This window comes from Serinus canaria, chromosome 3, assembly GCF_022539315.1.
Source record: "Serinus canaria isolate serCan28SL12 chromosome 3, serCan2020, whole genome shotgun sequence".
Taxonomy (NCBI): domain Eukaryota; kingdom Metazoa; phylum Chordata; class Aves; order Passeriformes; family Fringillidae; genus Serinus; species Serinus canaria.
In genome coordinates, this window is record NC_066316.1 from 4015590 (window position 1) to 4036445 (window position 20856).

Below are 20856 nucleotides of genomic sequence, written 5' to 3' on the forward strand. Positions count from 1 at the left end.
GCTGGGAGGAGCAGAAAGCAGCTCTCTTACCTGAGAAGCTCCATGGGAGCCAAGAGTTGAGTGAGTGTTGCTGCTCTGACCCTTCCTGAAGGGAAGGACATCCTGGGCTCCAGCCGGTGTGGGGCCGTGGCAGGAGGAGCTCGGCTCTCAGGTGGGATCAGCCATGATCAGAAACCAGGTGGGTGCAAAGAGTCGAGAGAACAAGCTCAGTCCTTTCGTGTTTGAAACATTATTTCTTCTTTCTTACTGCTCAGCATAATTACTTTCTGTAATGACCTGTCTTAAATAGAGCCATTGAAAGAAATTGCCTTGGAGACTGGCTGGGTCTTCTCCTTGAAGCTGGGCAGGTGCAGCATTGCAGCAGCTCAGGAGGGCCAGAAATGCCTTTATTTGACAAGTCTGAAGTTTTCGTGCAAGTGCAAAGAGTCAGGAGCTGGGGTATCCTTAAATGCCAGCAATAAATATTACAAGTGCTATCATAAAAGTATAAGAGCTGGCCTAATTGTGCTTCTGGGGTTACCTGCCAGAGGGAATGATACAGTCTCTTAATTTCACACAAAAGAAATTTTAAGTGATTTAGGAATGAGTTGCCTGTCTTGCTTGGGAAAAGAAAAAAAAAGGAGCTCTCTGCTGCTCATGTAGTGACACTTGTGAGTTGCTCTGTCTGCTGCCTACCCTAATGAAATCCTTTGCTTTGATGAAGAGCAGAGAAGTCTCAACACTGATAACTTGATGGTGGTAATGGGGAAGGATGAGCTGCTGGCAGGTGCAACACCACCGTGGAAAATGTTGCTTTGCTTTCTGTGTGTCTTAAAGAGCAGAAACTCAAATGCTTTCCTGGTCTTAGCCTGGTTTAAATCCAGTATGTAATTGTTGGGGCAAGTATTGTGTGTTTTGTCCAGGCAAAGCCCCCAGAATTGCCTTGCTGGTTGTGGGTACTGATGGCAGGGTCGTGCTGGGCTTTACAACCCTCTGGATGCTGTTCTGGGCAAAGAGAAGCCCCACATCTGAATGACTGCAATCCCACTGTGTTCTGGAGTGATATTTTTCCACAGAGGTCATTGAGTTCATGCCTGGAGAGATCACAGATTTTTTTTCACAGCTGAAGCACAAGAAATAGTTTTTCATGCCAATTCTAATTCACATATCTCCTTTCTGTAGCTATTCACCACAAGAATTTGCTCCAAAATACTCTGCTGTGGTTTCTTGCTGTTTTATATATCCTGAGAAGTGCTGCATTTAATCATGAGTACAAGTCATGCTTTTATTTTTGTGCATTTGATTAGAAGAGCCAAAAAGCACGCACAGAAGTTGTGCAGAGGGAAGAGAGAGTTCATGAGCAGCAGATGTCCTGAGGCAGAAATACTCTGTGGCCATTGGGGTTTGTGTTCCTCTCTGTGTGTTTGCTGTTTATTGAGCTTTCTCTAAGGTAGAAGTATGCTCAGTTTGTAATACCTTGTGAGGAAAGGCCACTAAAACCCAGCAGGGAAGGCTTGTTTGGAACCTGACTGTAAACTGGTTCATGTGATTCTCAGTCTGGGGTTTTGAAATCACTTAACACGGTCTTTTTATAGTTACTGACTCACTTGTCCATAATGATGCACATGTCCCAAGGTGTGCTCCTATACACCTAAATAGAAGTGCATAGGATAATTCTCAGAGGTGTATCTTGTGTTTTCTTGGTGACTGAATCTTAGAGGCCGGCTACAATGAATATCAGAGCAAAAGCTGAGACTTGAATGTTACTTGGGTGTTAAGTTTTCTAAATCTGCCCAGAGAATGTTTGGAAAAGTTGCACATAGTTACTTTGAGTGGCAGAGTTTGTTGGAAACACTTTCTTTCCCTTCCTCTGGAACCACATTTGAACTTGAGAGCAGAGAAATGCCAGTCCTGTGAACAGGAGCCATACCGGTGTAACTGCTTTCACCGTGAGGCAAGAGCCAGGAAAGTCTGGCTTTGTCTGGGAATGGGGCACACCCTGGCCTCAGGAGAACCTGTCCTCCCTCCTTCCTTCCCCTTCAGAGCCTCAAAAATTGGGTTTGGAGACACAGCAAAGCTTCTCGTCCCCAGTTTCCCGCTGTTGCACACACCTTTACTCCCTGAACACTTTTGGGTGCTTTTTCCCTATTCCCACTCAAGCAGGGAGATGTAATTATTTTTTTGTTTGTAGTACAGAGGAAACGTGTAGACGGTATTTAGCATTGAAAACTTAAGATATACAGACTCCACGATGCTTGGCAAGTGGTCTGTCTTAAACTGTACGCTGTAAGGGCTAATTAAGCACGTTTCTCTCCTTTTTGAAGCTTCACCTTCAGTTTAGCTTTCGAGCCTTCTGTGGAGATGCACAAAGCCGGCACGGACGGCGTGTTACAGTATGGCTGCTGCTGTAAGAATATGCGGCTCACTAACCTTTCCGCCGTTTTGAGAAGCAGGGGACACCTTTTCTTCTTAAAAATTGAAACTGTTTCAGTTGCGTGTGCGGTTTAAATTTACCCTGGCCGGAGCGTGGAGCTCGCTCGTTATTTTGTGTGACGGCGGTGGGTGGCTCTTTCTATGGCGTGAGGGGGGGAGGCGTGTGTTTCGTCAGCGGTGGCACCAGCTTGTAGACGGACTTAAAAAAGAAAAGGAAAAACATAAAATTAAGTTTTTTCGGGGCAACATGTGAGCCAATTCCCCCTTTAGACGCCTCGGGCCTTCAAAGGCAGTGATGCGCCCACAGCCCGCTGTGGGTGCGGGCAGCCGCCATTTTGTTCCCCCCTCCCCGTTCCCGCCTCGGCGCCGTGAGGGAGCGCGCGCGGGCCCCGCCCCGCGGCCCCGCCCCTGTGGCCGCCGTCCCGTCGGCGGCGCGGCGGCAGCGGGCGGCCGCCGTAGCCCCTGCGAGGGGAGCCCGTGCCCGGGCGGGGAGGAAGAGAAAGGCGGCCCGAGCCGGGTTACAAGATGGCGGCGGCGCTGTAGTAGCTGCTGAGGCGGAGCGGCGCCAGCGAGGCCCGGGCCGGGGCGCGGCGGCGCTGACTCGCCATGGGAAGCGGCGCGCTAAAGGCCCCGCGGTGCCCCTGAGCGGCCCGGCGGCCCCGCTTGCTCCCCGCCGCCCTCGCTCCATCGCCCCCGCGGAGGCGGAGCGGGCCCGGGGCTGCACCATGTCGGACACCCGCCGGCGGGTGAAGGTCTACACGCTCAACGAGGATCGGCAATGGGACGACAGGGGCACCGGGCATGTCTCCTCCAGCTACGTGGAGCGGCTGAAGGGGATGTCGCTGCTGGTGCGCGCCGAGTCGGACGGTGAGATGAGAGCGTGGCCGGGGCTGCCCAGGCCGCTTCCCCTCGCCCCACGCCCGGCTCCGGGCCCCGACCGCAGGGGCTGCCCCTCACCATCGCCGGGCTCGGCTGATGGTGCCTTCCCTTGGGACACCCCAGAGGATTGTTGGTGTTATTGTTATTATTTCCACTCTTCGTGCCTTCCCTTATCTTGGGGATCGTGTGAAGTTTCCTTCTTACCATGCGAGCCACAGCAGCGTTTGCTCCCGTGGTCTTAGACTTTTCCCCTCCCAGTTCATAGAATTATGGAATATGCTGAGCTGGAAGGGACCCCTCCGGGTCATCAAAGTCCATCTCCTGGCCCTGCACAGAGCTCCCAGCAATCCCACCGTACCCCTGAGAGCGTTGTCCAGGCACTCCTGCAGCTCGGGCAGCCTCGGGACCATTTCCTAGGGAGCCTGGGCAGTGCCCGACCACCCTCTGGGGGCAGAACCTTTCCCTGATATCCATCCTAAACTTCCCCTCACTCAGCTCCATGCTGTTACCCCAGCCAGCTGCAGCTCCCCGGCCTGAACAGACCGGGGAAGCCGTGACATGTGAGGACATTTTGTTCTCTTTCAGAGCAATATCCTTTTCTTTTGAGGTGGTCTTTTCCTCCCTTTCTTACTGCTGTGAAAAAAACTTGTTTGTTTGTTGCTCTTTTTCTCCTCAGGAATTCCCTGCTTGTGTTCCAGTCGGGTGGCATCCCTTGTGTCTTATTGCACTTTAAAGTCACCTTAAAGGGTCTTTTTTAGAGGGGGGAGGTACGTGCTCCCCACTTTGTCAGCCGACAGGTGCTAATGTGCTAAATAAACCACCTAAGACTGGTATAAATTGCTCCGGAGCTGTTGCCAGGAGACATACACTACTTGCATACACAAGATAAAGTCCCTGCGTTTATAGTAGCTGGATGCTTCACTTCGGAAGGGCAGCTGAAGGGAATAAAAGCAAGTGACCCATGTGGCTTCTCTGGACAAAAACATTTTTATGCTGAGCAGCACGTTACCTGCTGGAATTTCTATAGTTGGCCTAAAAGACCTCTAAAAAAGCCGGTTCTTGCACCAGATTTCAGGAGAAATGAGTGCTACAGTGGATTTTGGACTAAATTAAAAGAGAAAAATGTATTTTAATAGGGATATTCCTGTTGAATTTTGTCTTACCTGGCTTATTTTAGGAAATTATATTTAAAGGAGGCGGTTCTTGTGGATTTTCTGTGAGATTTGGATTAAGCTGAGAGTCTGTTGGCTGGCACATGGGCAGTGGTGTGAGATGTGTGGAGATGTTTGTTTTGTTGGACTCAGTAAATCTCTCTTCATACCTTTTTCAGGTTCACTACTGTTAGAGTCGAAGATAAATCCAAATACTGCATATCAAAAACAGCAGGCAAGTATTATTGCTAGGCTTTACTTTCTCTGGTTGCTGGTGCTGAGGAATTGTTGTGTGCTCGGAGTAATTGCATTTTTCAGGAAAAAAGGAAAGGCAGGAGGACATGCAATTTTTGATTGTGTTTTTTATAGAGGTGAAAAAATTGCTTAGAAGCCTGTGGGTGCTGAATGCTTCCCATTCTAGAAATTAATATGTGGGTCTTCTAGAAAAATACATTTTGGACTTCAGGCTTTGAAGATAATATATGCAATTTGGAGAAATATTGAAATCGTTACAGGAAGGATAGTTGGTAACACATATGTGTACCTTTTGTCTCCCATGCCAGGCCATCTGAAATAATTGCAAAATTAGGGAGGCAAAACATTGACCAGCTCTGTTGAAGTGTATTTATTAATTTATTGAGTTCTTTTTCTGGAAATAACAGGAAGGAATTTGTCTTTGTGGGACTCCTTTCTTTGTCGTTGCTGTTTAGTTTTTATTTTAAGAAAGCTGAAAGCTCCTGTTGTCCTAGGTAAGGCCACAAGCCACGGTGAGAGTTACCTTTCCTAGGGGTAAACCTCCTGCAAGACAAAGAAGTAAAGCTGTTGGGAGCTGTGTTAATGGATTATTTTTGTTTCAGGCACTGAAAAAAATCAGCTTACTGAATCTCTTCTGCTTTTATTGTTTTCCCTTTTTCTGCATGCATTTTTGATGTCTCTGCCTGCATTGTTCTCATGGGTTTTCTCGAGTTTTTTCTCTCAGTTCCTTTGTTCTGTAGTAGAGTCTCTGTTCCTTCAGTGGCTGATACTTGTTCTTTATCGTTATGGTATCCAGAAGTGTTTCAGCACCGTAGAAAACAGTAATTCTGTTCTTCCTAAGTCACAGAGGGACACATCTTTGAGGATTTTGTTATAGTGACAAGTTACAGTGTGAGAATTTGAGAGAGAGACTTTGTTATCTTGTGGACATTGGTTGGCTCGTTTTAGGTTAGGAGTGAGGTGGAGTTTTGGGCCAGCCTTTCCAGGGGGCTGTTTGCTGTGGTTTCTGCTTTTCACTTGTTAGGGGTTGGTGGCTGGAGGCTTTCCTTGGGGGGGCCATGCTGAGGAAGGAGCTCTGCAGAGCTCCAGAAGCCAAGAGTCTTGAACTGCTTCCTGTTTACTAGAGGAAACCTATACACAGTGAAATACAAATGCTGATTTTGTTGCTGTAAAGTTTTAGAATGCTTCCTTTCACACCCTGTTTCCTGAAACTACAACTGATTAATTGTAGGACTTTTTTACTTAAGTGGTAGCAAATTTTCAAGTGACTTAAGTAGCTTTTGTTACCATTTTTCTTGTGGAAAAGGTAGATCATAGTTTAGAAACACTCATGCTGAGGTTTATTTTGGCTGGCTTTTATTTCTGATACTAATGCTTTTGTGTCCATGTGGCAGAAAGCTTTTTCTTCACTGCTCCTTAAGGTTTGTACAACCTCGTGCAGCTTTTAGTTGACCCAGAGCATTGTCCTCGAGTTGATGGTCTTGGATTTGGGGAAAGCTGCAGGGTGGTGCAGCTGGATGGAGAAGAAACATGCCCTGCCTACACATCTGTCATGTAAATGACTTGACTGCACTTCGAGGGTACTTAACGCTTAATTGTGGTTTGCATAACAGCGTCCTGTGAAAAAAAGAAACCAGCACTGATTTTTAGGTGCTGTGCATCAGTCTGTGACTTCCAGTATTGCACTGCTAGTGCCAAGTCGTGCTGTAGCTATTGACTAACCCCAAACAGGACAGGCCTGTTACAGCCCTGCTCCAGTCGCGTTTGTGGTTCCTGGGGAATTCATTCTGTCCAGGTGTTGGGCACACTGTCCTCACAACTTTCCTTTTCTCAAGGGAAATTTGACTTGGATGCCAAGCTGTTCAACATACAGTGTAAATTATCTCTATTGAATGAATGCAAAGGACATGAGAGCGTGAAGAGCTTTAGGTCCCCCTGGATTTTGGGGCATAGGCTTAGAGAGTTACACACCTCTGCTGGACACCCCATGTTAGCCAGAGGGCAGGGTCAGATGTTCTGGAGGCTCTGGCAGGAGTAGTTTTAAAGGTTGGCACCACACCCATTTGATGTTTCAGCCTCTGCTCGAGGTTACTGTTCCCTGGCACAACTGCAGAAGAGCGAGTCCATGGCTGAAAGACATGGAGCTGCTGCAGAAATCCTTACTGGGAGTGCTGCCTTCTGGTGTTACCTTGGCTTTGGGCATGCTCTGTTTGCAGCTCGGAGATGAAGATCCTGTGCAAATCCTGTCTTTTGCCCAGAGTTGCCATCACTCGTGTAACAACAGAAAGCTTTGTTAGAGGCAGAACAGGAGCTCCTGGTGGCCAGGATTTAACACATTTGCAGAGGTGCTATTAAAGCCAGTCCCAGCAGTTTTGCCAGAGGGCTTCTTCACTCCTGTTTCATCCAGCGGGAGGTTAGATGTAGGACTGAGTCAGCTGAAACATGTCTTCCTGCTGGATTCGTTTTTATCCCCACGTGTTCCCCATCTGCTTCTCTGTGCAGCACACTGCTGCTGGCATGGGGACGTGGTGCAGTGCAGGAGCACGGGGGGTGGAGTAGCAGACACTGTGCACACCAGCACCAGCCCTGGAGAAGGGTTTGAACTGCTCTGAGTTTCAGTTTCTGTTCAGAATTAATCTTTTTGTCTTTATTGGTGCTTGAGTGAATTAAGGAACGTTGCTGTTGCTCGTGGATGGAGCAGCATGGCCTCCAAGCAGGTGGGAGTGTAGAGCCTGGCCTGGAAGGTGTCTGTCTGCTCTTCCTGGGTTGTCTGAGGTCATGCAGGAAGTGTGTGCCAGATGAGTACGTCTTATATTGGTTTTGGACAATTATTTTCTGTTGAAACCATCTTTCAGTCTTTCTGAAATATTTTTGGAAAAGCTTATATAACTTCTGCTATGTGTGGGCAGTACAGATTGTAACAAGTACCATTCAGTAACTCGAGAATTTTCACAAATTTTTGACTGCAGTCCCTGGGTGCCTGGAGTCATTTTAAGTTACTGCATTAATTCTCTTACTTGAATCATCCTGGGCTATGAATAGGGCTGCTGAATGCCTGTGCTCTTCTTTGTTCAGTGAAGCACCTCTGAGGCTCAGTTTACCTGGAGTGCATTGATTTTGAGTGGCAGGGCATCAGTACTTGCACAGAATGTTTCAAGGTAAACATTTCAGATTTGGAATTCTGTAGCAGCCATCAAATTGTACTTAAGAATTATTTTTTTATTAATCTCTGAACGAGAACCAGATCAGGGAGCTGATGAAGCTTTTCAATGCATGCAGTTGACAGTTATTTTTCCCTTGAAGCCAAATTGAGTTGTTGACTCTGAAATGGCACAAAGTAAATACAGAGATCCAGAGATCTTGAGTTGAAGACAAAGGGGGACTGTGAGTGAAAACCATGTCAGCTCTAAGAACTTGGATCACTTGTGAGTGGAGCCTGACAGCAGAGAGGCTCCCTATTAATATTTCTCTGTAGGAGAAAAGTGCAAGTGTAATATAGAACACTGTAATATAAATAAACAACTCACAACAGTGCTGAAACCATAGTGAACTCAGTTCACTCATTGAATTCTGTTTATTCCACAATGGGGAAGCTTTGTTTCTCTAAAGAAATGTGTAAAAATTAGTAAGAAATGAAAAAAATTGTCTGTGCAAATTCCATTGTTTTGAGTGTGGCCTGTGATTATTTTGGGAGAAGGAAATGGATCTATTGGTAGTCATTTGTCAACAGTGATGTTATTCTTAACTTTATTTTCAAAGAAAAAAAAAAGGGCAAAGCCAAAACCCCCAAGATATACAACTCCCCATGGATATTGAGGAATTAGGATTACTGTAGAAATTAACTGAGGAATTAATGCTGTGTCAGTGCTGCTGATGTTCATTCATGTTCCAGTGGTAGTTGTGGCAGCTGGGCAGTTGTGTTTGTTGAGACAGAGGTGTGTTTTCCCAATAACTGCTGATGGACGAGGGAACCTGCTGTCCCATGCCAGCAGTCCTTCCCAGATGTCAGTCCCCTCACACCTGGAAGTAGAGGCGTGCTCCCTGACCTGTGTAAGCCCAGATAACTGCAGTTACAAAGGCCTGTTTAAAACTTACTGTTCCTGAAGCTTCCTAAGAAATATCATCAGGTGTTTCTTTGGGTTTCCTTGCTGAGCTTAAAGAGACCACTCTTAATATTTTGTGTTCATTAAAAGTGGTCTAAAGACCTAACCAGCCCTGAGGAGTTGTGAATATTGAATGTTGTAAATGTGGGAATTAAATTACTACTGACCATTAAGCAAGAGCTTGCTAGTGTTTAAAAAACACTTCAGTATTCAAAAATATGTGGTAACAGTTCAGGAAGTCAAACTTGGAATGTTAAACAGTTTTGCTGGAGCTCATCAAATATTCTGGAGAGTTAGCAGAGAGCTGCTAAGTTTGGATATTTTTATATGAAGATGAGTTTGCTGTAGGATAGGGAGTTGTTCTCCTGCTTTTGTCTGGGACAGAGTTAATTTTCATCCCAGTAGCTGGTGCAGTGCTGTGGTTGGATTTAGGATGAGAATGACACTGAGAGCACAGGGATGTTGTAGTTGTTGCTGAGCAGGGCTCACCTTCAGTCAAGGACTGATGAGTTCCCCATGCTCTGGCAGTGAGGAGCTGCCCAGGGAGCTGGGAGGGACCTGGCCAGAGGGATGTTCCATACCAGGGGTATCAGGGGCAGGGATAAACTGGGGAGTTGGCCAGGAGGGGCCAATCACGGCTCAGATGGTGCAGAGCCTCACTTGTCTGTCAGGGTTTATTCCTTTCTTCCCCTTCCTTTTTTTGCTATGACTATTATAATTGCTTATTATATTTTACTTTATTTCATTTTTGAAACAGTTCTTACCTCAAGAACAGAACTTTCACCTTGTCCTGTTTCTCCTTCCCATCCCAGTGGTGGGAGGAAGTGAGTGAGCAGCTGTGTGGTACTTCCTTGGCAGTGGGGTTAAACCACAACCACTCTGTATTTGAATGTTGAAGTGCAGGCCTGGATTCCATACAGGACAGCAGCAAGTGTCTAATAAAGCCTCTTCAAAAACCATTTTAGCCTGTTCAGAAATTCCATTGAAACTTCCAGGTCTGCTGTGCAAGTGCACAAATTGAATTGATGGAGACAGTAGTAACAGAGAAGAAAAACCTGGCTCAAATGAAAATAACTGGCAAGATGGTTGTAACTTTAATAGGAACTTGGGAGTTTAGTATTATTCAGGCTGTATGGCTTTTAATTCAGAAAGGAATATTTTAACATTAGCTAGGCATTATATCTCACTTAGCTAGGGCTGTCTTAAGTACTTTCTGAGGGGAAAACTGAAATCTTAGGGGATTTGTTTGTATCTTACTAGATATGAAAATACTTAACCTGTTATATTGTAGGTTTTCTTAATCTAGTGTATGCATTCCCATTTCAAGACTATTGGCTCAAGAAATGTGTCTTGCAGAAAAATGCTATCAAAAGTGGCTTGGATATGAAAAATAGTACCTTAAATATGTTTTGTGTAAGGCATGGTCATAAAATAACAAGAAAGAAAGTTGATGTCTGGCAGAACAGGTGATATAATATTTTAGTGGTTTATGGGGTTTTTTGGGCAAGTGTAATTTTAGTTAAAATTATTTATTCTGTAGATATTGGCTTTAAAGGAATAGAGAGGCTAATATGTAGTGCAGACCTGTTTCAGAAACAATTACTTTCTTGGTTTTATCTCAAACAGGACACCCTGATTGTTTGGTCAGAAGCAGAGAACTATGATTTAGCACTGAGTTTTCAAGAAAAAGCTGGCTGTGATGAAATTTGGGAAAAAATCTGCCAGGTACAGTAAATTGAAACATGCCTATTCCACATGTTCTAGTGTCTTCTGTGACTTGATGTGTTTGTGCATCCTTTTTAAACCTGCTTGTAAAGTAAGCAAATATTTGTTCTTTTCTGTGCAAGGTCTTGAATTGCCTCTGCTTAGGGCACCAGTTGTTCTCATGATTGAATGTCAGGCCTTTGAAAAATCACTGTAATGGTGAGACTCAGGTGGTCGGTGTTCTGGGGCAGTTGGTGTGGTTGTGTTTATTAGAAAGGGACTGCCGGAGTTCCATGCTTTAATTGTCCTTCTCCCAGCTGACCTCAGGAAGCAGCTTGGAGGAGTGCAGTAAGAACCAGAGAGCTCAGATCCCATTGCAGCTGCCTTGGGACACACTGGGCAGTTGGGATGTGTTGTTATTTTGGTTACTGACCTGTTCATTTTTGTACATTTTGGGATCAGACAGTAACTATGTGCACTCTTCCCTTAGGTTCAGGGTAAGGATCCTTCAGTGGAAGTCACGCAGGACCTTATTGAGTCAGAAGAGGAACACATAGAGGAGATGCCTGAAACCAGTCCTCTGATTGACCTTCCTACTTGTGAACTCAACAAACTTGAAGAGATTGCTGACCTAGTTACCTCTGTCCTTTCCTCACCCATCCGTAGGGAAAAGCTGGCCCTGGCCTTGGAGAACGAAGGCTACATTAAAAAACTGTTACAGCTTTTCCAAGTCTGTGAGAATTTAGAGAACACCGAAGGCTTGCATCATTTGTATGAAATTATTAGAGGGATTTTGTTCCTCAACAAAGCAACTCTGTTTGAGGTGATGTTCTCTGACGAGTGTATTATGGATGTGGTCGGATGCCTGGAGTATGATCCTTCTTTGGCTCAGCCAAAACGGCACAGGGAGTTCTTGACCAAAACAGCAAAATTTAAGGAGGTTATTCCTATTACAGACTCTGAACTCAGGCAAAAAATCCACCAGACTTACAGGGTACAGTATATTCAGGACATCATCTTGCCGACACCATCTGTTTTTGAAGAGAATTTTCTTTCTACCCTCACTTCCTTTATTTTCTTCAACAAAGTTGAGATTGTCAGTATGTTGCAGGTAAGTGGTCCTTCATATGCTCTAGATGGATTGTTTGTAGATGCCTGTAGCTATAGTTTCAAAATGGATTGCAGTTAATCACACACCTCATTTGCACAATGTTTTGAATGCTTGCCCTGCTCTCTGATACCTCTGATTTTGTATTTTGAAGAGGGACATTTCAGGTGAGTATTGTAATATTTGTTAATGGGTTGTAATGCTGAAGATTTTTCTCCTTGATTCCCAAGCAACATACAATTTTTGGTCAAGTTTTTGTAGGTTTTTAGAGAACAGGCAACTTGTATTCTGTATTAGGGACATTGTGCTGGTTTGGTGACAAATTCTGGATCTGTGATTCAAAAGAGCATGTTCAGAACCATTCCTGTTACACTACTGTTACATCATGGTACTAATTTCAAATGTTCCCATTGTCTTAAAGATTAAGTCACTAGTTGCTGGGGTTTTTTTCATACTGATATCCAGAAGTGTTAATTAATAAATAACCTAGCTGTTACTTTATGAAAAACTGTCCTGCACACTTTGGAGTCAGAAGAGGCTCCAAGGTGGTTGAGGCCCTGGGAGGAGCCTTAGTGGAGAGCTGTGTGAATTCATGGCTTTTTGGGGTTTTCAGTTGGTGCTGTGTTGTGCAAACTCCTGGCTAGCCAAGTGGCTTTATTCTGTTTATCTGTGTCCAAAAATGGTCCATTTGTGTAGGATACATCACATACTCGCCCCATACTCTTGGGGTGAGTGTGGAGAGCCTCTGTGAAACACCAAGAGTTGAGGAAAAGAGGAAGGGGTTAAAAATGCTGGAAAGAAAGGGGCACTGAAGACATAACATATCCATATGGAATATGCTAATGAGTTCAGATATGGGTGAAATGTGGTAAAGAGTTTGATAGAGGACTGGAAAATAAAGCTGAGTAATTGCAGAGAATTGCATGAGTATGCTATTTGGCTTCTTTCTATCTTCTTTGTGGCTCAATAGCAGAAAGAAAAAAAATCCCTCTTGCAAAATTATGAGCTTTGTGTTAAATAAAGATTTTCCTTTAAATTCTTTTGCATATATTTTCAAAAACGAAAAATAAATTCAGTATTATGCTCCTGAGGCCACAATCCTGTTTGCATTTAGAGATTTTTAAGTCTATAGAGTTCTTTTTTTTTTTCCCTTGGGGCTTTACACTACTGAATAAATAATTGGACAGTAACAGAGAACTCAGATTTGCTGTTACCTCGAGTACTCCTTGCAGAAGGTTCTGAAATTGCCTGACAGTTCCTTGCTGTGTTTGCCATCATAGAGGGAGTGTGTGCACACAGGTTTGCCTCTTATTCTATAACCTGTAAATGAGATGTGTGCTGATTTTCAGATAATGTTGATCCTTGAGAATTACAGGTTGAGAAGAAAGCACACATGGAAAAGATGTTACAGCACTCTTGAGGAAAATTCCCACTTGAGGTCATGGGAACCTCAGGTCCAGGACTCTTTCACAGGCCTGTGGTGTAAATCAGCTTGTTGGGCACAAGAACTCCAAAGCTCCTTTGGGTTTGGGGAACACATGGGCCATCCTGTTACCCTAAATACACTGGCAAAGCTCCCTGGGAGAAGGCAATTCAGAGGAGCAGCAGATTGTGTTTGCCACGGCAGCAAAGCTCCTTTCTACGTGCCACGGAGCACTAGAGCCCAGTGCTGCTGCTGGAGGGGCAGCCACAGGCACATGGGAAAAGAACCTCCATCCATCCCCTGCTTCAGGACACAGGATGGGCTGAGCAGCAGCCCTAGACAAGCAGGAGATGTTTCTGTCTGTGCTCAGGTGTTCTGTAGTAGGGATTTTCTGCTCTATCTGCTGTTGATTGAAGTGTGGTTTGGGTTTGTTGTTTTTTTGTTGGTTTTTTTTTTTTTTTTTTTTTGTGTGTTGTTTTTTTTTTTTTTTTTGTAACAGGCTTAATTAAGCTGTTTAATCCAGCAAAGCTTAAAATAAACTACTAAATCTGTGTATGTTGCACTCCCTGTGATGTTGATGCCAGGTATCGTTTGTAAAGCACTTCTATCCCCACATCTTAAAACTGTCAGGAAAAGGTTTGCCAGTCTTTGGTGAGCATTGCTGTAACTGTAAAAATTCTGTATTGTTACTCTAATAAAGCAGACAGATTTTAGTGACAGCACACAGCAAAATAGAGAGCTAAGCACACTGTGTTATGCAATGTAAAGTTCATGTGTGTTGGAATGCTGCTGTTCATTTTTGTTCAATGCACAAGGTTATTGAGTTGAATTGGTACAGTGATGCAAAATTTTGTAAAGCTGTAGCATGTTACTGCTTGCTGTCAGATTTATATTGTCTAAAAAAGGTAATAGAAACAATTTGAATTTGAGAGAACTCCAACACTATTTTCAATGTGAAAGAGTGCATAATAATCCAAGGGCAGAAAGTGCCCAAAGCTTTGAGACATGCTGATTTTGGGGTTTGGGTACCTCTTGATCTTATGGGGTAACTGAAATGCTTTGCAAGAAGTGAGGTGTTCCTGTAAATATCTCTTGGTAACAGAGGATGTGAACGTGAAAATCCAGTAATAGTCCATAAAGTTTCCCAGCTTGGCAAAGCAGAGCACGTGCAAGTGGGAGAGGTTGTTTTATTGTGAGTAAGGTACTGGGGACATGGCTGCAAAGCTGTCCCTTGGCTGGCACTTTGTGGATGCAGTTTTAGGGACCATCCTGAGCTCATCCTCACCTGGCTGTGCTCTCCTGGAGCTGCTTCTCCTGCTCAGAGGGAGTGCTAAAGCAGTGCCCTGGGAGAGACCCCACTGGATGTGTGCTCTGGCTTTTGTCTTCTTTGGGATAAATGGGATGCAGAGCTGGACTTTCTGCAGGGTTGGCTCCTGTAGGGATGGAAGTTGTTTTCCAGAGGCGCTGTGTAAGGTGTGTTCCTTTTGTGTGTCACACAGGAAGACGAGAAGTTTTTATCAGAAGTTTTTGCACAGTTGACAGACGAAGCTACAGACGATGACAAGCGCTGTGAGCTGGTAAGTGCCAGCCCTCTGTGCTGCCTCCAGGCTCTCGGTCAGGGGGATGAAGGAGAAACAGTGAAACTCTTCTGCAGTCACTGAGGGATTTCTGTACAATCAGCCAGCACACAAACTCTGCCCCAAAATGTATCTGTTTAAACTTTCAGAGAGTTTTCTGACCCAAATGCTCGAATTCCTTTTCCCCGTGTGACAGGTGAACTTCTTCAAGGAATTCTGCGCCTTTTCTCAGACGTTGCAACCTCAGAACAGAGATGCATTTTTCAAAACCTTGGCAAAGTTGGGAATTCTTCCAGCTCTTGAAATTGTAATGGTGAGTGAAACCTCAAGTTGATTTTAACCAAGTAGAAGAGCTACAGCCATGGGGCAGTTTTGGCTCTGCTGAGCCCCCTCTGTGTCAGTTTTGCTGTGCTGGGAGTGTGAGTTGATTGGAGTGTTCCCAATGCAGAGGCTGCCCCCAGCTCTGAAGTGCCTGACCTGGCTGCTCTGGGTGTTCTCACCCTGTGTGAGCCTGTGGTCAGCACAGTCCTTGGAACAAGGGGGTGTAAAAACTGGCAGAGGCTCTTTGTGCAGCTGGATTGTTGTTGTGGTTGTTGCTGGCCCAGGGCCCGAGAAGTATTTTTAGATAATCTTGAACTGTTGGCAGGTTCCTCCCAAAAGATCCCATAATCCTGTCGTTAGCAGATTAATCTGTCCTAATCAGCAGTGGGAAAACAGAATTTCTTTCACTCCTGTGGTTGAAGCAGCTGTTGCTGCCTGAACATTGCAATTCATTTTGCTGGTTTATTGTTTTTCTTTAACCCTATTATTGTGCTTCTCATAGAAACCCTGGTAATGAGATGTTCCCAAAACATAAAACTGCCTATTACTTTCAGCTTTACTTGATAATAAATACTGGCCTAATTTGTTCTTGCTAATCAATTTCTCTCTCTATTAGGGAATGGATGATCTGCAAGTTAGATCTGCTGCTACAGATATATTTTCTTATCTAGTAGAATTCAGCCCATCCATGGTCCGAGAATTTGTGATGCAAGAGGCCCAGCAGAGTGATGATGTAAGTCACAGTGCTTTGCAGTTTGTTGAGTCTTTGGGCAAGGAGGAAACAAACAAAACAGCAAAACAAACCTCTAGAAGTACAGGAAAAAGTAGGCTTAATATACAAACATTTCTGAGCATGTTGGAGTTTACAGTTTTGGAAATCTGACTGACAAGAGTTGTAGTTGTGGAGGGTTGTGCTTGCCAGAATTGCTGTATCCAAATGCAACTCTCAATTCTTCAGTTTCATGTAAAATTGTCTTCAAAAAATTACAGAGACTGTGGGAATTACTTTCCACTCTTGAAAGTGTGTCTGACTGTTTGGTCATGTGTTTGTTTGGGGTTTTTCTGCAGGACATCCTCCTCATCAATGTGGTCATTGAGCAGATGATCTGCGACACGGATCCGGAGCTCGGGGGAGCTGTTCAGTTAATGGGGCTGCTGAGAACCCTGATTGACCCAGAGAACATGCTAGCCACAGCCAATGTAAGGAGACGTGGGGCTACAGATACTGCTCTGTCTCAGCAGAGCTGAAAAACTGACATTCTCCATGTTTGCTCTGATACTGAATTTAAACAAGACAAAAATGAGCTTAACGTTTCCATTTTGGGGCATCATGCAGGTGTTTATTAACAAAAGTTTTGTCAAGCTTTTTGATTTGTTGATGTTTTTTCAGTAGATGTTTGCGTGGTGGGGATTTTTTTGGTGATGGTGAACTTGGTTAGTTGCCCCAAAAATGCAAAAACTGATCTTCCTTGAGCAAAGCCAGTCCTGCTGGCCCAACAAATATACAGGCAGACCTGAAGGAGCCAGTAGAATTCTGTATGGGCTGTCTCCTGTGTTACTGTTCTTTCTTATTTAAAAGCCTGTGTACAAATCCCAGTGTTTAATAAAGTTATTTTTGTTTTAGAAAACAGAAAAGAGTGAATTTCTCAATTTCTTCTACAATCATTGTATGCACGTTCTCACTGCTCCACTTCTGGCCAATACATCGGAGGATAAATGTGAAAAAGGTACTGAATATTTCCATTTTCTTTTTCTTCCTTTCAGGCCTGTAGTGTTTGGCAGTGACTGACAGTGCTGGTCCCAGGGATCAGCCTGAGATGTCAGCTGGGAACGTGCTTGTGGAAAAGTGCTGCTCCCCCAGGGACAGAGGTTCTGTGGGCAGCAGTTCTCAGCTCTTCCCTGCAGCTCTGGGTGCTGCTGCAGCTTTGTGCTGTGCTTTGTGCAAGATGCACTTCCTTGATGTTAATCATGCTAATATACAATTGTTAATTGCATTTAAAAAATACTTCCTGTAAAGCAGAGAGTGTCTGTAATTAAAATGCAGTGTCTGTAAATGAAAATGCTCTCATTTTGATGCGTTATTTGAACTATTTAGGATTGGTGCTTTTATTCTATATCATATTCCTAAGGTTTAGATTATACATTTTCACCTAGATGGATTTAAAACTTTCTAAGGTAAATTAAATACAGAAATCTCACCTGGCTGCATTCTTGCTGTGTGATTGTGTCCCTGTAGCTCACAAACGTTTGATCTGATGAAAAATCTGAGCACTTGGTAGAATTGATTGTTTATCCCCATCTTTTAAATCCTGACAGTGCTTTGAAAACCTTTTTCTGATTTTTGTTTTTTGTTTTCTCTTTATCAGATGCAGTAGTTGGATCCACTAAGAGTAATACAATTTGTCCTGGTAAGTCTGAATTGACTTTGAGTTTTTAAACTTGTTGTGTGTGCTGTGTATGGTACTCTAGTAAAAAAAAAAAAAATGTTAGGCACGCCCATATTTTATTTCTTTTAATACTTTTTACTGAAATAGATCCAGGAACTTTGATTCACTTGAGATGACTGGAAGATGAAAGAACATTTTCATCTGTTTTTAACTTAGTGGGTTTTTTTTTCCCTAGTCAACCTTGCAACTGAAAGTTGAAATTGTTCATTTTTCTTGCAGATAATTACCAAACAGCACAACTACTTGCCTTAATTTTGGAGCTGCTTACTTTTTGTGTGGAGCACCACACATATCACATCAAGAATTACATTATGAACAAAGATTTGCTAAGAAGAGTACTGGTATTGATGAATTCCAAACACACATTTCTGGCCTTGTGTGAGTATGGAGCTGTTGTCATTTCCTTCTTCCAGGCATGGTGGGGCTGTGTGAAAGGTGTCCAGTTTACACTTGGGATTTGTGTCAATGGGTGTGGGTGAAATTGTAATGCTCTGGGTGTGGGGGCCCATCTTCCTCTGGGTGACATGAGGGGTTGCAGTTCTTTCCACAAGCCCTGGCATGTGGCTATTAACTCCTTGAATTTTTCTTCCCCCAGGTGCTCTTCGCTTTATGAGGAGGATAATCGGGCTGAAAGATGAGTTCTACAACCGTTACATCACCAAGGGAAACCTCTTTGAGCCAGTGATCAACGCCCTGCTGGACAATGGCACTCGCTACAACCTGCTCAACTCTGCTGTGATCGAGCTCTTCGAGTTCATCAGAGTGGTGAGTGCAGCTGCAGCTCTCACAGGAGCACCAGCTCCTTGGAAAACAAGCACTTGCAGCAGCTCCTGAGCCACTTGCTGCCAGTGCCTTCATGTGTGGGAGGCTTTGCTGGGAATCTTTGTGACCTGTGAAAGTGAAGCATGGTTTTTAGTTGTAGGGTATGGTAGCTGCTGTCTTTTCCAGAAAGAAGAACATTAGGAATTGTAGGATTTGTCTGTTAGGGTGAGAGACTTGATAGAGGGAGACTGACCAAAAGGTTCCTGGTCCAACATGACCTGCTGTAGTTGCTGAGGACTGGGGAGGCCTGGAGCCTTTGGAGAGGACAGGGCCCAGCTCTCCTACATAAAAAAAAAAATCTTTGTTGGGACACTGCTGGGTCCATTGTCTGTTTCTATGGGGAGTCTAATAATTATTTCTCAATCTCATCTCTTTTATTAAGGATAAATCTGATTTCATGCTTCCCATTTGTATGATGTTGTACAATAATGCTTTTGCTCTGGGCAAGAAATCAGTTGCTTTCCAAACTAAACTCAAAAGCTTTCTGAACTGCTTGTGCCCATTTGAGGCTGAAATCCTGTTTTGTTCTTCTGCAGGAAGATATTAAGTCCCTTATTGCACATATAGTTGAAAACTTCTATAATGCACTTGAATCTATTGAATATGTTCAGACATTCAAGGGACTGAAGACAAAATATGAGCAGGAAAAGGACCGACAAAGCCAGAAGCTGAACAGGTAGGCCCCACTTTCTGTGCCCTGAGCCTGGCAGGGGCTGCTGCTCTGCAGGGCTGCTCTTTGCTTTTCTCTTTCCCAGAGCGCAGCAGGAGCAGGAGGCTGGGACTGAGGTCGGGTTTCTTTCTTGGGGAAAACTTCTCAGATTAGAGGAAAGCCCCATCTGCCTTTCCTTGTGGCCAAGTGCAGTAGAGCTGATGCTGGCCAGTGGACTAAATGTTATGTTCAGAAAAGTCTCTAAGAGAAGAGAGAGAACTCTCTAAGAGAAGAGTACAATGTTGCTCTGTTACTCTGCTTTGGGATTCAGTCAGGCTCATCATCAGCTGGGGTGTTGGTGAGTCTTGGGGTGAGGGCAGAAGCAGAGGTGGAGCTGCACTGCCTTCTCAAATGCACTGATTGCCTCCAAAGCTCTGAAGGCATTTGTGATGCCGAGCCTGAACAGCAGCTGAGCTGGGATCCCTGTGTGTCTCTTACAGTGTCCCATCCATATTGCGTAGCAATAGATTCCGCAGGGATGCCAGAGCCTTGGAGGAGGATGAAGAAATGTGGTTCAATGAAGATGAAGAGGAAGAAGGTGAAGCTGTTGTACCTCCAGTTGAGAAGTCAAAACAGGAGGATGATTTTCCAGATAGCTATGAGAAATTTATGGAAACTAAAAAAGGTATTTACTCTGTTTGAGCTTGTTGGCACTGGAAGTGCTCCATGGCAGATCCGTGGAGTATCACCCAAACTAACCCGTGGTTGGTGCTCTGTACCTCAAGCAGCAGGACAGGGTATTCCATGTAATTGAGTCTTGACATCCAAATGTGTCTTCGCAAGCCAGTTTAGGATTAAAATAACAAGTTTAAATGGTATCCAAAAGCAGGACTTTGAATGTGCCTGTGTGCTCCAGGTGAGCCACTTCCAGGCCCTGCTCAGTTTGCTGCTGGTGGGCTCAGGATGGCCTTGGTTGGGGCACTGAGAATTGCAGCAGAATTGGGACCAAAATACCTGCTGGCTCTCTCCTGCGATTGCACTGTGATGTGGATTGTACTCCTTGGTGTGCAGCTGATACCTAAGTGTGACAATGTTTGTCCCTCAGCTAAGGAGAGTGAAGACAAAGAGAATCTTCCAAAAAGGACTTCAGCTGGGGGATTCAAATTCACTTTTTCCCACTCAGCCAGCACAGCCAACGGCGCGAATGGTGCAAACAGCAAATCCGTGGCAGCTCAGACATCACCAGCCAGCTCCAACGGCTCCTCTTCCAAGAACGCGGCCCTGAGCCCGGCGGTGCCGGCCCCCAAGGTGGGAGAGCTCGGGTGGGGCCGTCCCAGGGGAACAGCAGCACAGCCTGTGGGCAGCGGGGCTCAGCTGGGGATAAATTCACCCTGAGCCCTTCAGGGAAGCAGGGAGAGCCCTCACTGCTCCGGGGAGGTCTGAGTGGGGCTGGACTCTGCTGGGATCTGGTGGGTGCAGTCTCATCCACATCCTCTGCATCGTTTCACTGTTTCTGCTTTTTGTTCCTGCTCACTTGCTGCTCTGTGTACCTGATGTACAAAGGAAATTGGGGTTTTTGGGGACTCTCTTAGTGCCTCTGTTAGTGGCTGGGGAATTGCCCAGTGTTTTTGAGGAGACAAACCCTGTGTGGTGCCTGACTCAGCCGTGCATTATTGGAATCCTCAGCCATCGAGCTCCTGAGCAGCTGCAGAAAAGTGTAGCAGGGAGTGCTTGCCCACCCTAAGGCTGAGCAGCCAAAGGGATGTCAGCCTGCATGTTGGACTTTGTGTCTGTCCCACTGGGCTCAAGGTGATTTTTAAACAGTTCTCAGTTCAGACCCAGAGGAGTGAGGAAGCTCCACTACATTTTGCAGCTTGGGGTTCAAACCCATTTTCCAGACAAATGGGACTTGGAATGCCAAAGGCTGGAGTGCCCTGGATGGGGTGGCTGGAGGTTTTGTTCAAAATTTGCACCTTTCTAGGTACTTCTTCAATATAAAACTTCT

The 20856-nt window shown here is 44.8% G+C and overlaps 1 protein-coding gene across 3 annotated transcripts in view; it reads left to right on the top strand.

Annotated features, from left to right (window-relative positions):
• PPP4R3B (protein phosphatase 4 regulatory subunit 3B) overlaps positions 1 to 20856 on the top strand; it is a 22601-nt gene continuing 1745 nt past the window's right edge. The window contains exons 1-15 of one of the 3 annotated variants that reach the window (XM_018918091.3): positions 2831 to 3279; positions 4622 to 4677; positions 10427 to 10525; positions 10995 to 11615; positions 14535 to 14612; positions 14809 to 14925; positions 15550 to 15666; positions 16002 to 16133; positions 16558 to 16660; positions 17300 to 17341; positions 17600 to 17758; positions 17976 to 18145; positions 18739 to 18878; positions 19352 to 19536; positions 20035 to 20159. In XM_018918091.3, coding sequence (XP_018773636.1) covers positions 3138 to 3279; positions 4622 to 4677; positions 10427 to 10525; positions 10995 to 11615; positions 14535 to 14612; positions 14809 to 14925; positions 15550 to 15666; positions 16002 to 16133; positions 16558 to 16660; positions 17300 to 17341; positions 17600 to 17758; positions 17976 to 18145; positions 18739 to 18878; positions 19352 to 19536; positions 20035 to 20159 — 2286 coding nt within the window. In that variant the 5' untranslated portion in view covers positions 2831 to 3137. Of the gene's footprint in view, positions 179 to 2830; positions 3280 to 4621; positions 4678 to 10426; positions 10526 to 10994; positions 11616 to 14534; positions 14613 to 14808; positions 14926 to 15549; positions 15667 to 16001; positions 16134 to 16557; positions 16661 to 17299; positions 17342 to 17599; positions 17759 to 17975; positions 18146 to 18738; positions 18879 to 19351; positions 19537 to 19956; positions 20160 to 20856 lie in introns of those variants that run through there. The other 2 variants (XM_009093718.4, XM_018918092.3) reach the window with 2 other exon arrangements.